This window comes from Carassius carassius, chromosome 47, assembly GCF_963082965.1.
Source record: "Carassius carassius chromosome 47, fCarCar2.1, whole genome shotgun sequence".
NCBI lineage: Eukaryota > Metazoa > Chordata > Actinopteri > Cypriniformes > Cyprinidae > Carassius > Carassius carassius.
Genome location: NC_081801.1, coordinates 2806003 through 2822441, shown reverse-complemented (window position 1 = coordinate 2822441; position 16439 = coordinate 2806003). Strand labels below are relative to the sequence as shown.

The window sequence follows — 16439 nt, the reverse complement described above, 5'->3', positions numbered from 1 at the left end:
TAATTTATTCTTGGCGCGAAGCTGTATTTTCAGTATCATTACTCGTCTTCAGTGTTGCATGCTTAAAACATGCTGCTTCATAGTTTTTTTTCCTTGATTTTTTTAATTTTTTGAAAAATAAGTTGACAAAAGTATTTATTTGATATTGAAATATTTTGTAACAAATGTCCATACTGTGAATTTTGATCAATGTAATGCATGTTTGCTGAATATATAAACAATTTTAATTGAAAACGTTCTTAAAACCATTTCATCTTTGTTTTAGTATCTCCATGGCTTCATGTAATACTTTATGAATATACATGAATCTCAGACAAAACTACAGAGTGAAACTTTTCATAATTTTATTATTTACAGACAAATATATTATTCTGAACTAAACTATATAAAAAAATTAATGATGGCGGATTATGGCACAAATCATGAAAAGATAAAACATGCATGTAAACATGCTTGTAAAAATGTGTGGATACCTCTGGAATGTCAAAGCCATGACCTAATGGTTAATGCACATGCTCTAGATGCTTTTATCTGAGGTGCTCATGCAGGTGAAGGAGGTTTGAATCCAGCCGGTGATGTATTCTGGCACAATTTCCCCTTTCTCTCCACTTTACATATTTTAAAAAAGTGGCAAAAATCCATGTAAACAATGTCTTGCATACAAGTAAAAAAATACATCAATCTAGGCCTCAAAGTCCCAAGTGGTCACGTGGTTTGCAGAGATTCCAAGCCTCATTCTGACATTTCTGTATGTGTTGGGTTCAAAGCGCCCTCCTGTGGACAAAAAGAAGAACATTTATTTAAAGTCTTAGTTGGTCACTACTCAAAAAGTAAAAGTTTACTGCTCTTCTATAGCTAAATCTTGTGGCTGAGAGGAATATTAGCTTAAAAAACATGCACAAATGCATACTCCATCAGCAAATACACAAATTACAATAAAGCCTTGGGAGTGTGTGTTTATTTGGTTAAAGTACCAGTGCACTTTTTGCTCTTTGAAATGCGATTTCCAACATGCTCCGGTCAGACAGAATCTGTTTCAGCGTTTCAGAATCCATTTCCAGCAGCATCCCTACATACACAAATGTTCACACATTCAGCATATCACACAGTGTGTACAAAAACAATCTCTAGAAGACTGTATTCAAATGAGCTGAGTAGCTCACCAGTGATGTCAGCGCAGTGGGTGGGGTCTAACTGATGCACAATATTGAAAAGCATCTCACCAATGGATTCCACTTCCTCTGGATCAGAGCTGTCACTCACATCTGTCGCCTTGTCACCCTGCCTGAGCCGCAGATAAGCAGAGCAGAGCGTTTGACATTTGTCAAATAGACTGCAGAAAATCTGACAAATTAAATCCAATTGTTGTTTCTTACTAATTTTGAGGGGTTGATTTTAAAAATAATGCTTGTTTTGCTCAAGCTTGAGCAAAATTGCTCAATTATGATGCATTTCGTAGCATTTTTTTTTCCTTGTATTATCCTTCAACTGACAAACAGACATGACTCCTATCTGAATCTGAGCAGATTACAACTGATTGTTCAATTCTCAGCACATTTTCACATGTAGGAATGATTCAGACGATATTATTTCATACCTAATCCTTATTTTTCAATGCAGCTGTTAAAAAATCCAAAAGCACCTACTCCTGCAAGGTTTTTAAGGCGATCTTGACTTGTTCCTCGAGAAGCGAATGATCTGGCAGCAGCTGAAGCACCGTCCCCTTCTTCTGCTCCAATAACATGCCTGTATAGTTGTCAAAGTAACGTAACTATTCCAACAGACTTTGAATTCCTTCCTGTGGTGTTTTTGCAGCATGTCAGTAAATGTACCTGTTATTTTCTGTGTGTGTCCAGTGTTATAGAGGTCAACGAGGTCAAACAGCTGTTCACCCAGAGAGTCGAAGGACACAGACGCCGCATCATCAGTGTGGGACACAGGTTCACTGGGAAGAGAATAAATAATAATGTTTCCTACACTGTTGTCCTGTGAAGACACAATATTAAATGCTTTATTCTGAGATTTGTGTCCAGTATTATGCATTTTATGTTAAATTTTGTTAAAAATAAAAAATCTGTGTGATACCTGCTGTCCAATGACGTGAGAGCGGTCAGTGCTCTTTCCAGTGCTTTATTCAGCAGAGCTTCATCATACAACATCTGAGATACAACAGAAACAGGTAACTCCAGCAACATGCCTGCAAACATCACAAAGATGAACTTCAACTAATATCATCACAATATTAGACAGACAGACGGATGGATGGATGGATAGATATATAGATAGATTCTGTCACCTGTAAGTTTAGCTGTCATCTCAGTGTATTTAGGATATATCAGATCATACAGTTTCTCTCCCAGAGTCTCCAGATCTTCATCATTATCCATCACTGTAGCATTAACTTAATAAATCATACGTATTACAGTATCACATGTCTATACTCCGCCGTCACTCATATGATCTAACTGTCCTCAATGAGGTTGAATATGAATCATAATAATGTATTTAGAGCAGGCATGAGAGCTGTGTTGATGTGGTTAGAGGACGCATGAAAATGACGTGAGCACACTGAGCGCGAGACGTACACCAGCTACACCACTGACGGCCGCGCTGTTCGTTTCCCTCCGCACTATACATCAAACATATAGTCCTGCTTAAAATATATATTTAACGAAGGATACCTAGGTACATTTCCGAAAGGTATTTGAAAAGATATCTTAAGCACATCGTCGTAATTTCATACAGTCTGACAAAGAAGGTAGATGACTAAGTTACTAATTATCACAGAGGCGTAAGAAAGTACGAAAGCTCCACCGGAACTGGAACTCATTCCTTTCCATCGCTTTTCCTCTGCTGAAAAGGTAACGTGGTCGACTTGTGTCGTTGTTCAACGGTCGATTAAACACTTTATAACGCAAATTTAAGCATTAAACGGGTATATATCTGTGTCGAATATGATATAAGTTGCTTATGAGTTACACCACTCGATGTAGTTACAATAAAAATGATATTTCATTCTAAACGCTGCCGGTGTTGCTTAGCGAGGCCTTAAGTGAGTGAGAGACAAGCACCACACTACTAATGCTAGATAGCTTAAAAAAACACTCTAGATTGTTAGATAAAGTTTGGATTTACTCACAGTCAGTGCGTTTGCTTATGTTACTAAGTAGTTTTACAGTTCCGGTTTTGTATGAGGGTCTTTGAGTTGGTGATTTGACATGATCACGGGCACAAAATATTAATAGTTTATATACCGAATATAATAAACTGTCAATATTATGCCCGTTATATTTTTGTTTAAATGTACGTTTTGCAAATTAAAAATAAAAATGAATCTCATTATATACGCAATAACGTAAGTTACACATGTATACAAATTAAGGTGCAGTTTGCTACGCATATGCGTTCGATGTGACTGTTATGGATTATGATCCGTATAAATGATATTTGTTGCCTTGTTTTGTGCGTTCAGGACGGTCATCATGGCATCGCCTCACCTGCAGTGGATGGTCATCAGGAACACCTCCAGTTTCCTAATCAAGAGGAACAAGCAGACTTACAGCACCGTGAGTCACTGCTGTTCAGCTTCACTGAAGACACTCCTGAGACCGGGCTTTACTGGGTTATATTTAATGCACCCCTCAATAATCTGGTGTTGTGTTTATCCTGGTGTTGCAAGCAGAAATACTGATTCAAGAGAAAGGATGCAGGCTTAGATTAAGCAGCGTTCAGAAAAAGAATTATTTTCCAATCTTATGTGATTGTAATCTAGTGTATCTGCTTCAAGGTTTCTCTCTCAGATGCTAAAGTTGCTGTTTATGAGCTGCTGTGTTCCAGAATACTGAGGAATATGTACACTTTTGAATATGCATAAGTACGATTTACTAACTAAAGCAACACCAATTTTCACTGAAATAACCGTGGTAAAAATAAAGTCTCACTTTATCTGAGCGATGCAAATTTTATATATATTTTTTGTCTTGTTTGACTCTCAGAACACATTTCCGATCAACTAGTTAAGAACTTTTCTTAGTTGTCCCTTTGTATTACTAATATTTCCTGTGTTTTTCATTTTGCTGCATATTAAATAATTACTGCTTTCTGATCTCAAATTTTCTTCCTCTCTTCCAGGAGCCAAATAACCTGAAGGCCAGGAATGCTTTCCGCTTCAATGGCCTCATTCACCGCAAGACTGTTGGCATCGAGCCAGCCGCTGATGGTAAAGGTGTGGTCGTCATTCTGAAGAAACGTGCTGGTGAGTGGTCAAACTGGACACTTGGAGGTTCAGGGGTTCAAACTTTCACAATCATCGAAGCTCAGTAAATTTAGGTTGCATATTTTTAGGATGCCATAAGGTTGCATGTTAATTTTGTTGGTCTCAAGTAGTGTTGGGCGATATGGTCATTTTTCAAATCGTCATATCGTCAGCCCGTGAGATCGACGATACACAATATTATCGAGCATGGGTGGAGCAAGAGAGAGACTCTTTGTTCTTGTCATAGCATAGCTATTGGGTGTTTTAAACCGCGCAGGTGCGCGAGAGAGAGCCTATGGAGTCACCAATAATCCAAAAAAAATTACTTTCAAACATACTGACTGATTTAACTAACGTTAAATATAAAAATACTGTATTTAAAACAGCTAGTTCATACTTAGTCGGACACAACTGTCATATCGCACGTCCGCATCTGCGCAGGGAAGTTATCAGTCGAAATGTTCTGCAAAATCAGTCAACGGTGAAAATCAATAGCAGATTTCATTTTAAGTCCAACAGTTAAACACTAATATTGGGCATAAACGAACATTTAATTATAAAGTATTTAAAACAGGTAAGTTGATATAATTGTAGTAAAGTTGAATTGAACTGATGCATCAGTCATACAGCGCTCCGGACCGTGCGCCTCATGACGAGTCTGACGCACCGTCACAGAAACAAGAATGAGACGCATTCTAACATAACTGTGGCATTAAACTCAGTGAGGGCTCGTTTAATATATTGCACATACAGTATATAGGCTGTTTAGATTACTTGTTAAAGTGCAATGAAATACCTTATATCTGCAGACGATGTACGTCTGTTTGTGGATGGAGACTTTGTAACGGCCAAAACTATGTATTTTGCATGCATCACATTATAGTGCGGTGTGCATGAAAATAATAACAAGGCTGCAGAGCAAACTTATCATCCATAGTGGTTCTCACGTAGTCCTTCTACGTCATCACCACATAGTGTGTTTTATAAGTTAAGTGATCAGTCTTTAAGAAAAGGACTAAGTGAGAACCATGCACTATGGATGATAAATTCGCTCTGCCGCCTTAATTATTTTGTCTTTACTTTATTTGTGAAGAGTTAATCTCTCATGTATGAGAAGAGCGCGTTGCAGTGTAGCAGCCATTAAATGTGTGGGACACCAACTCGTCGTTTTCTATCTCTTTCATTTCATGGATTTAACGAATTATCTGAGTCAAAGCATTACAACTTCACCGACTACATGCTCTAATCCTCCTGCGCGTGCGAGGTGTGTGTTTGAAATGCGGGCAGTGAAATTAAGTGAAATAGCTGGGCAGTTTAAAAGCCGAATTATAATAAGCAGCCTAATAAAAATAATAGTTATTATCATTATAATCTAATACATTAATAGGAAAATGAGCCTAATATAGTCTTGATTATCGACAGAGAATTCTGCTTATGTCTATCTCTGACGATCGTCGATACTATCGTCTATCGGCACAACCCTAGTCTCAAGTCAGAGGATGACAAGGCGGTGTGATTTATTTCTGAAATCAGCCATTAATCTAGATGTCTCTGCTCTCAATCTGTTTTTAAACATTTGTTGGCATACTTTAAAAGTTAAAAGGTTGCATGTGTTTCAGGTCAGTGTAAACCTGCCACCTCATATGAGAAGATCACCATCAACAAGAACTCTCGCACCACCCTCGCCAGCGTGAGGAACATCATCCGCAAAAATAAATACAGGAAAGACCTGCGCATGGTGAGTTCACACATGCTGATCTGACATGGTCCAAAACCCTCCTCTGAAATACATTTTACAGTTAACTTTTAATTTGTAATGGGACACATTTTGCTTATGGGAAACCGTTTTAGTCTAAGTTTGGAGTTATGTAATTCATAAAAGCTTTACAGCTCTTAAGTTGACAATGTGTTTTGAAATCATGCAGGTTTTTTAAAATCAAGTAAGGAGTTGATGCACTTGTTCAGTAGATGACTGCTCTGTCTCTGTCCTCCAGGCTGCTCTGAGACGCGTTAGCGCCATCCTGAGGAGTCAGAAGCCTGTGGTGGTGAAGAAGAAGCGCTCCAGGGCTCCAAAGAGTTCATAAATAGTTGCATATTAAACTTTTGACTTAATAAATTGCTTTTGGTCAATTTCTCTCTATCCATGTCTCATTTGTATTAGTCTACTCACAATGCTTTTTGTTTTGTCATCAATTTTTGATCGTCTTAAATGGTGGCTTAAAGTTTGCTTGGTTATTAATTTTATGCATGTAAATGCTGCATAAACAGCAGATGAATGTCTTAAGGATTTGGGGATTTTTCACCACTACATCAACATTTAATACATGCTTGTGTCAAGCATTAAACCACTGTGCCCTAAGCACTGTGTGTATTTTTTTTGCATTGCAGAGTGACTTTTTTCCCTTTCCTAACATAAAGATAAGAGTCTTGCATAACCAAATTTAAATGTAAAGCTTTATCCACTGGGGTTTTAAAGTCTACAATCACCAGAAAGCTTAACCCCTTAACTGTCACCCCGTCCCGAATACGGGACGCCTAGGTTTACTTCACTATATTACAATCTAATCTTGACAAACTATATATCTCTGGAAAGGTCTAAGACTCCCAAATATATATTTTACCAATGTTTTTAGTAAAAAATTATGTAGGAAAATTAATAGATCAATTTATGACAAGAGTGCACCCTCAAAAATCTAAATTATAACAGGAGTTTTGACCTTTGTTTAAAAAAAAAAGACTTCTGCGTTGCCTTTTTCTCTATCATATTTTAGAAATCATCAGAAGTTATATATATCAACTGAAAACTTAAAATTTCAAAATTCATCATTTAAAACCCATTTTAAAATCAGACATTGCATTACCATGTAAATGGTACATCAATATCATGTTACAAAATGTTTTCAGTCATGAATTATAAAAATTTAGGTTAGTATCATGCACATTCAAGTCTATCTTCAAAAACGTGAGTGACAGTTGCGGGGTTAATTCTGTCTTTATTTATTTTAATGTCATTCTAAACCTGTATGTCCTTAAAACGTGCAATATGTTCTCATTTAATTGTAATTCACAGCAAATCTTTGCTGCAGATCTTGAATCTCATTTGTAATATACCAGAGTATTTCTTTTAGTTTTATAGAATGTATTTACGTTGAATTAGCTTGGATACTTAGATTTTCAGTGTAGTTTGTATTATGTGCTTTTATTTAATTTTTTTAAACCTCTTAGAAATACATAATCTTTTTCTGTTATCAATTAGCTGTGATATTTAAGTAGTAATTAAGTACTATTTCTTTATTTTAATAAGATTTTTTTTTATAAGTTATATTTTTTTATTTATTTTTTTCCAAATGGCTTTATCTTTTTTTTATTTGGTTTGTTTTCATTTTTCTACTTCAACAAATTTTATTTCAGTTAGTTGGCAAGGAAACATTTCTTACTTCAGTTTTTCAGTTAATATTTTTTCATCCAATATTTATATATCAGTTTTTATTACAATTGCCAAAAATAATTTGTAATAGTTTTAGTTAACAAGACGTAAGTTATTTGGACAACTTTTAAGCCTTTTGCGTGTGTGTGTGTGTGTGTGTGTGTGTGTGTGTGTGAAACTATTCCTTTAAGCCACAGTGTCTGTTATGGCTGGTTTTCTGAGTGAGTTGTGGTGGTACTGCAGTGCAGCTGTGGAGTTCATCTGGTTGCATCAGTATAATCTGTGACCGCGCTCTGATTCATGAGTTCACTTAATGATTGAATTGATCAGTATAAAGCAGAGAACAGTCCTCTCTCTCTCTCTCTCGGTCACTCTCAGCCTGCACAAGGTCCGCTGTGAGTGTGTTTCTGTAAAGATGTCGTTCTGATGTCCAGGTGTGTGTGTGTGTGTTCAGGATGCATTGCTCGCTGGCTCTGCGCTGTCTGTGTATCTGTGTGCTGCTGTGTTTGTGCTGTAGAGCGTTTGAGCTGCAGGACACCATCCATGCTCTGATTGAGGAGAACATCCACCTCCACGACCAGCTGGAGAACCTGACGAGAGCCCTGCGAGAGCTGCGACAGCTTCTGTTCCAGCACAGCGATGGTACAGGACCCTTTCAAGTGTTTACTCTCTTAACACTTCATGTATTACTCTTAAACAGTCTTCTGAACCTCTTCGAAGTGCAGAGTAATTAAAAATTTGTACTTGATGTGTTTTATTCCAGATCACACTCATGAGCATGATGAGGAACTTCAGCATCTCTGGGAGGAATGGTCACAGCACAGTGAGTTTCAGTCTCATATGTGTTATTAAATGCTTTTAATAAACTCCATTTAAATAAAAAATAAGAATGAGAGTTATCTTTATATTTTTTAGAGTTTTGGCCCTCTTTATGTCCCTCTGCTTTATCGACTGATTGTGTAACGATGGAAACAGGACACTGCTCATCAATAATAGCACGTGTACTTCCTGTGACCATATAAGGGCGGGAATCATTGATTGACAGAGCCCAGAGGAATGGGGTTTTAAACTTACCTGCATTAAATTGAGCAAAAGTGACAGTAAAGACATTTATAATGTTACAAAAGATTTCTGTTTCGAATAAATGCTGTTCTTTTGAACTTGAAATGAATCCGTTTCCACAAAAATATGAAGCAGCACAACTATTTTCAACACTGATAAGAAGAAATGTTTGTTGAGCAGCTAATCTGCATATTAAAATGATTTCTAAGGGAAAGCATTGTGTTTCACAAAATTGTGTTTACGATTAAATGCAGAAGAGACTTATTTCAAAAACATGATCATTTACTGCATATGATTTTAAGATTGAGTTGATGCTGTTTCTGCTGTTGCAGATTATTTTTTAAAGCAATTGTAATTCATTAAGTTATGTAATATTTTATTACATAAATATATTACATAATAAATATCTGTGATCCAGTTGATTCAGGTGTGACAGAGAAGATTTAGGATGTCCTGCAATGTCAGAGTTTAAAAACTGCAGTGTAAGAGATCTAACGCTTTTAAAGAGGACATGAAACGCCTGTTCACTTCAGTAATGTGATGCCTATGAACATAAGATAATAATACATTAAATGTAATGCAATGTTAATTTGTGTTAAAAATTTATACTGGTCTCATAACACCCGTGTTATCATTTATCACTATTTTAATATGATTTATACTTCTATTATTCATATTTTGAATTAGCTTTAATTTTTTATTTTCAGTTGTCTAAGTGATTTTATGTTTTTTGTAATTTGTATTTTTAGATTTATATACATATACATACACAGCAATTTTAGTAGTTATTTCAGTTAGTTGCAAAGGTAATAAAATGCTTTTTTTGTTAATGACTTAACAGGTGTTCAGTCATTGTCCAATGTGCAGTAATTGACCGATTGAAATGTGAACTCTTGTAGGCATCACACCTGAGACACATCTGCTGTTGGAACACGCTCTCTGTGGACATGACCTCCATGGCTCCGCCCCCTCCAGTTCAGGAAACGCCCCATTGATCATTATGGCTTTTATAGTTCTTGCACACTTTCTTATATGAAGTGTGTATGCAGAATTACAGTGAGCGTGAGTCTATTCAAATACATTTGACATAATTCAGAGCAGATGAATCCAATCCAATGTTGATCAACACTGTCTGTCAATCCTGAAGTTTGGTATTGGAGAAAAAAAAAAGAAGGAAAGTACAGAGTAGTTTATCAGGTGATAGTTTGAGGCCAGTGTGTGTGTGTTTGTTTTTTCAACCTACACATTCTTGCCAGAGAAGTTTTTAATGCAACTCATTTTTAATTAACATTTCTGCAGTTGCAACACATCGGGTTGAAGCTCTTGATGAAGTTTTAGTATTTAAAAATGTTTTTAACTGTTCATTGTCTTGTTAGTGACTGACTGTCTCTATATTCATTTATATTAAACAATTCCACATGCAATCAATGAAAATAAAGTCTAATTTTGTATTTAACTTTTTAACTTTTGGTAAGGTTGCATGTTTTTAATAAATGTACAAATGAATACAAGTGGCATGAAATTATAATTTTTCCAAATGCAGATTTTGTTGTGAGAACAATTTTATTGGGTATGTAAGCATTAATTCCAATTGAGAATCCACATATTTAACCAAGTACGGAAAACTGAAAAACAACACTGAGCAAAACGGAGGACGTGTTCAGAGAAGCGGATTATGATGAAGCAGACAGAGATGAGATTACTGACCCTTGAATTTGAGAGGTGAATTTTCACAAACAGAAATGGCAGAGCATTGAGGTAATCAGAATTCCAACCTTCTGACATGGAACGTTCACGTTTTAAAATTCATCGTAGAACTTTAGAAATAATATAGAACATAGTCCTGGTACAGTACGACTTTAGATGATTATTATTAATACTATAGACAAAAATAAACAGGATAGAAAAATAAAAACAGATTGAAAAATGCAATATATTGTTATCTGGATCACCAAATTTACAAATAAAATAAATCTTATCAACTGTAAAAGCAGCTGGCATAAGGATAATTAAGTTACCTGGAGAGAAACTCTGTCACAACAAAGAATTTGGTTAAAAGCGCGTTTGTAACATTTAAATAACATTAAATTTGCAAAAAGGGACTCACTGTATACATCTAAGCCTGCAGACTTATACACACGGTCATGAAAAAAGCTTTGACCATTATTTGCGAATGATAATGCACTTTCTGTCATCAATTCTAGTTACAGAAATGTTTTCCCTTACAAAAGGCATTAGTTGATTTTTGGGCTAGTGAACTGAAAGTACAAAACTGTTCTGTACCACAGTGGAGAGGACACAAGCTTATTGTGTAGTGCATTCAACATGCAGGTCTGCACAGATGTGCAGCAAACGCTCAGACTGAATGGCACATGTGGATTCAACATGGATTTTGGCCGGTATTTCTGAGAGCACCTTTAGAGTACACAAAATTCACACTAACATAATTCAGAATAACACGGGCACTAAACAAAAGCATTGACTTTACAACAACTTCAAATGAACACCATTATTACCGAGATAAACCGGTAATGGGTGAATCTCACAAAAAAACTGTCAAGAACATGACTAAGTCATATTTTACCCAAAATATAAAAGAAATACATAAGCTGCTGTGATATTTTGAGCTCGAAAGTAATAACTATGGGTATTGCAAATAATAAAAATAAGTTGAAAAAGCTAACTGCAACATTTTCTTGCAATTCAGTTTTTTATTCTGATTCCCCTCAGGGATCTGAATTTTGAGTTAAAAAGTTGCAATTTTTTTGTTTTTTTGTTTATTCTGCATCAAAAAATGCAATATACAAACTCAGAATTCTAACTTTATCGCAATTTCGTGTTAGCATTTCGATATTTTGACTTTTTAACTCAGAATTTCAAGTTAACATCTTCCCAATTCTGAACTATTTTTTTTTTTTTGGCACATTAAAAAGATAAAAATTATTTTTATTTTATTTATTTATCTTTATCAGAAACAAGCTTCCATAAGAAATGCCTTTGTCAAAAAGTTATTTATAGTTTTCTCTTCAATAAAAAAAGTTAAATTACAAAAGATAAAGAAAGTAAAAGTACATTTTGCATAGTCAAAAGAAAGCCTTGTGGGTCCACTTCTTGCATTTCTTGACATTTTCATGACAATTAAACACATTTTTGTCTGAAATACTCATGACTGTAACACTGTAATGTTTTTTAGCCATTCAAAAATTCTGTATTACTGTAATAATCTTCATAGCAAAACAACCAAAACACAAGTTTACAAAAGTAACTATGAAATATGTTAAAATGCATTTTTTGCTGGGGGTAAAAATGTGCTCGTCACAAAAATGTCACCATGCAGATCTTCAAAATGTGCTTTCCCTCTCTTTTTTTGGGTGAAATATGACCCAGACCTGTATTCATGAGGGATTCACCCTTATAAACCCTTCGAACAAGACACACCCATTTGATTGAGACATGCCCCCTTAAAGTGACAGGCTGTTTTAAAAACAAGGGTCATGTATGTTGATATTCACAGGTGTGTCTGCACCTTCACCTGTTCACTGATCTGTCCCATAAACACACACACATTCACAGTCACTTTCAAAACTCATTTACACAAACACACACACACACTTCCCTGTCTGACGGAGTGTTAAAATGACACGTTTGAATGACAACACCCCTGAATAACCTTCCTTAATGAGACACACTAAATAGTATAATCAATAATCTTTTTTTTCTTCGTTTTCCTATTGCACGTTAGCATTTCTTTTTTTTTTCTTGTGACAAAATTACAATAAAAAATATCAGTTAAACAATAAGTGTATATGTACATATTATACCTCCCAATGATCTTAATTTCTCTTCAATAAACTGTTGATACTTTTTGTAACAGTACAAGTATTATAATAACTTATTATTATTATTATTATTATTATAAATTTGAAAGAAAGCAAGCACCAAAGAAACAGGCTGAGAGAGAAAGAGAAGAGAGAAAGACAAGAGCCAGAGAGCTTGACAGTTTCTATGGCCCGGATGTCCTGAGAGTTCCTCCCTGCGAGATGATTGGCTTGTTTTCTAGAGGAGTCATATCTGATTGGACATCCGTGGCAGGTAAAGGCGGGATTTCCTTTAGACTGTAGGCATCTCTAGTGCTAACTCCCCCAAAGCCCCGCCCACACCACTCCTTTCTGTTTCTGCAGTCCAATCAGTGGCTGAATGCTGAAGGGGGCAGGCTGTGGGGGGGTGGGGGGGGGGATGGGGGGGGGGGGGGTTGGTGGTTGACGAGTGCACACACACTCACAATCTCACACACACACACACTAAAGGAAGCACACAGGTCCGACTTCGACGTGAAAGCGCGATGAGGCCGTTGTCTTTGGTAGGTTGTTTATACGTACGACAGGAAGTAAGGCGGGGTCAGACACCCGGAACAGGAAGTCAGCATGTTGCCAGCGCCCGTTTAGTTGCTGTGTAATACAAAGCACATGATCAGTTATGTCATGCATAAATACATCTCAGAAATAATTATATACTATAATAATACTAGATTAAACTTGAGTGGCCTTTTAAAATTATTTTGGTTAAAATAATGTAAGCAATATATTTAGCTGAGATGTATTTTTTTTATTGTTTTATTTAATTATGTTTTATTATAATAAAGAACCCTAAAAATTACCTGCAAGTCACATTGTTGCAACAAAACATTTGTTTGTGTGTGTTTTCAAAAGCAGAGGTTTCCTGCTAACTCTGCCAGTCTTATGGAGGAAAGAACTACTGAAAGCATCTAATAATCATGTTTTTAAAAATGCATTATTAAAATCTGTTTACATTTATTTAAATTAAAATACACATATATTTAAATGTATAATTTATTTACATTTGGATAATCAGGCAAATAAAAGTCATATAATGTTATTTCTTTTTATTTTGATCTTGTTGGAAGCAGATCAAAAGTGTTTGTGTTTTTCATTCCTTGATCTTAGTTCCATATTTTCAAGTCTGTACATTTGCATTTGTTTTTTAATTATGCTTTTCTGTGATACTTTGGCAAAAAATATATATTTTAAAAATAATAATAATTTATATATATATATATATATATATATATATATATATATATATATTCATAATTTTATTTCATAAATATTAATACTATTTGTATAGTATTTTATAAATAAAAAAATAAATACATTACATTCAAAATATATAATTCATGAATATCAAAATCCTGCATTTTACATAATTAATAAAACTCTCATATGCTAATCAGACTCAATTTAACATGCACCTTGACAGAAACAGTTAAGTTTTGGAGACAAGACTGATTTTTTTCTTGCACATGTTGTAAAGGGTGCTGATGTGTTCTGGTTAGTCAGAGAGAGATTTTTGAAAGTAATACTCACCCAGCAGTTGTCTCCTAAAACATCCGGCTCCAGCGTCTCTCCGGTCCACGCCTGGAACAGAACTGCATTCTGGGATGGAGGCTCAGAGGGGGCGTGGCTCCAGATTGTCACGTTCAAGCAGTGGATAGTGATTCGTTGCTCCGCTCCGGCGCTCAGCAGCTGCAGGAAGTTCATCTGAACGCGTCTGACACTGAACTCCAGCTGAAACCAGCCAACAGAGCAGCATGATTATAAACAGATTATGAACTTATTTTCTAAACATATCACCTCGAGCCACAAGTATCAAATACAAAGCAATGCAGATGATCTGAAAGCTGAACATTCTGAACCTTGGCTGTGGTGATGGGCCTGAGGCAGGTGCGTCCGCCGCCGGTGAAATTGCACGTCACTTCTATAGAGTCTGAGGAGCAGCCCAGGTTCGGGTCGATCCAATAAGTGCCTGAAAAACGACAAAACACACATTGTACCAAAAACATAACATGCAATTTAAAAAGTATTACATCAGTCTACAGATGCCATTGGTGGGATTTAGCACTACAAAGAAACTCAACACACACGCACCATCGTAGAGTGTCTCCCGGCAGCCGTGCAGGTCTTTACAGAATCGAGCGGGATGATCTCGTGTGCCCAGTGGGTTCTTCAGGCTGTGGACCAAAGAGCTCAGGTAATGGAGAGTCCGCAGGATCTCTGGAGCCTGATCCAACATGGGCATGTCCATCAGCCCCCGAGCCTGAGAGAGCATTGAGACAGTCTTTAAAACACCCTTTACACAGCTAACAACAGAACAAATCTTCTTCTAGTCATGTTAATAGAATGTCCATTCAGATGTATCTCGGCTTTACTGTTCCCAAAACATTAGTACAAAAACAATATTTATACATTGCATTATCATTGCAGTTTTATTTCTGAAAGGTTTCAGTTGGACGTTCATCAAACATTTTTTAAATGTTACTTCTTCGTCTAGGAATGTTCAGATAACATTTAAAATTAACATTCCCATAATGTTTGAAAAAACTAAAAAATAATCCTAAAATAGAATCCCCTCCATCCAAACACACACACACAAAAAATGGATGCATTAAGTAGTAACATTTTCATAACTGAATGAGATTATTTGCAAAAACGTTCTTAGAACATTGCAATTGTGCAGTATTTCAAATACACAGGTCGTGTGTCTGAATGATCTCACCTCTATTTTCTGTGTGTGTGTCTCCATAAAAACAGGCTGGGCCGATCCAAGACCAAAATCCTGTTTCTACAACATACATTCATATGATCAAACTAACAGATGTACAGATGTATAACACTGAAAGTGTGAATTAATTAAGTTGTAAAAAAAAAAAAAAAAAGAATCAATGAATACATAAATCAACAAATAATTAAAAAAAAAGATTAAATAATCAAACTACATAAATAGAGTTAGTGAAAATTCTCACCGAAGCCAGTGGGATTCCCGGCGGACCCTGTAGAGAAATAAATAATAAAACAATTGATCATAACCATCATGATGAATTCTACTGACATTTAGTAGAAGTAGAACAAAGTAGAGATAAGTGTGTGTGTGTGTGTGTGTGTGTGTGTGAGGGGGTGGGGGTGTCTCTGAGTTTATTAAAAGAAAGAAGTGTGTGTTGTACCGGAGGTCCACGGGGTCCAGGAGAACCCTGGAAAAACACACAAATAAACATGTTAGAAACAAACAAGTGGCCTTAAATAAACACAAGCAGCTGATGACGGGAAATGCTGTGTCTTTGACTGTAGACTCACTCGAGGTCCCTGAACACCCTGTGTGAAAAAAATATTGTGCTTATGAGAAACCTGTAAGATTTCCTGTGACATCAAGATCTGAAGAGAAAGGATAAATTATGTCTCACCATCTCTCCTTTGCTGCCAGTGTCTCCTCTCGGGCCCTACAGAGACGTCAGTGTGAGAGCACAGGTCAGCTGAGGGTCAGACAGCAGTATGAACACACTCACTGTTCAATAGACTTATACTCACTGGACTACCGATAGGGCCAAACACACCGACAGGTCCAGCTAAACCCCCTCTACCCTGAGACCAACAGGAAATATTACAACAAAAACACTAGAAAATCTGCCAAAAATTGGCAGACTAGTTATTTGTACATATTTATGTATGACAGGTTAGATAGACAGACAGACAGACAGATAGTGCTCACCATGCTGCCCTGCGGCCCTTTTGGCCCCTGAATGCCCTTCAGTCCAAAGTCTCCTGGAGGCCCCTGAAAAAACAAGCCAAGCATCAAGCTCACATGAACAAACACACAGCTGTGCCTAACCCAACATTAATGCTA

The 16439-nt window shown here is 36.2% G+C and overlaps 3 protein-coding genes across 5 annotated transcripts in view; 1 reads left to right on the top strand and 2 right to left on the bottom strand.

The window, feature by feature from the left end:
• Positions 1-176: 176 nt before the first annotated feature.
• On the bottom strand, positions 177-2753 carry LOC132130553 (embryonic polyadenylate-binding protein-like). Of its 3 annotated transcripts, none has more exons than XM_059542294.1 (7): positions 2297-2753; positions 2086-2197; positions 1833-1945; positions 1647-1746; positions 1224-1285; positions 975-1069; positions 177-774 (listed from the first exon to the last, which is right to left on the bottom strand). In XM_059542294.1, the coding sequence occupies exons 1-7, from the start codon at positions 2385-2387 to the stop codon at positions 733-735; spliced, it is 615 nt and encodes a 204-aa protein (XP_059398277.1). In that variant the 5' UTR covers positions 2388-2753; the 3' UTR covers positions 177-732. The 3 variants fall into 3 exon arrangements, with proteins under 3 accessions (XP_059398277.1, XP_059398278.1, XP_059398276.1); XM_059542295.1 differs by having other exon boundaries at positions 1164-1285; positions 2086-2159; positions 2297-2575; XM_059542293.1 differs by having other exon boundaries at positions 1164-1285; positions 2297-2574.
• Positions 2754-2807: 54 nt separating this feature from the next.
• LOC132130555 (large ribosomal subunit protein eL28-like) lies at positions 2808-6385 on the top strand. The gene is made up of 5 exons (XM_059542296.1): positions 2808-2861; positions 3473-3566; positions 4132-4255; positions 5875-5993; positions 6250-6385. Exons 2-5 carry the CDS (start codon positions 3483-3485, stop codon positions 6337-6339), a joined length of 417 nt encoding a protein of 138 aa, XP_059398279.1. The 5' UTR covers positions 2808-2861; positions 3473-3482; the 3' UTR covers positions 6340-6385.
• A 6604-nt stretch (positions 6386-12989) lies between these two features.
• LOC132130576 (collagen alpha-1(XXVII) chain A-like) overlaps positions 12990-16439 on the bottom strand; it is a 73366-nt gene continuing 69916 nt past the window's right edge. Inside the window, exons 51-61 of the mRNA XM_059542321.1 lie at positions 16305-16367; positions 16124-16177; positions 16000-16035; positions 15893-15910; positions 15763-15789; positions 15565-15591; positions 15318-15383; positions 14690-14858; positions 14458-14567; positions 14129-14329; positions 12990-13192 (exon numbers count right to left, since the gene is read on the bottom strand). Coding sequence (XP_059398304.1) covers positions 13046-13192; positions 14129-14329; positions 14458-14567; positions 14690-14858; positions 15318-15383; positions 15565-15591; positions 15763-15789; positions 15893-15910; positions 16000-16035; positions 16124-16177; positions 16305-16367 — 918 coding nt within the window. The 3' untranslated portion in view covers positions 12990-13045. The remainder of the gene's footprint in view (positions 13193-14128; positions 14330-14457; positions 14568-14689; positions 14859-15317; positions 15384-15564; positions 15592-15762; positions 15790-15892; positions 15911-15999; positions 16036-16123; positions 16178-16304; positions 16368-16439) is intronic.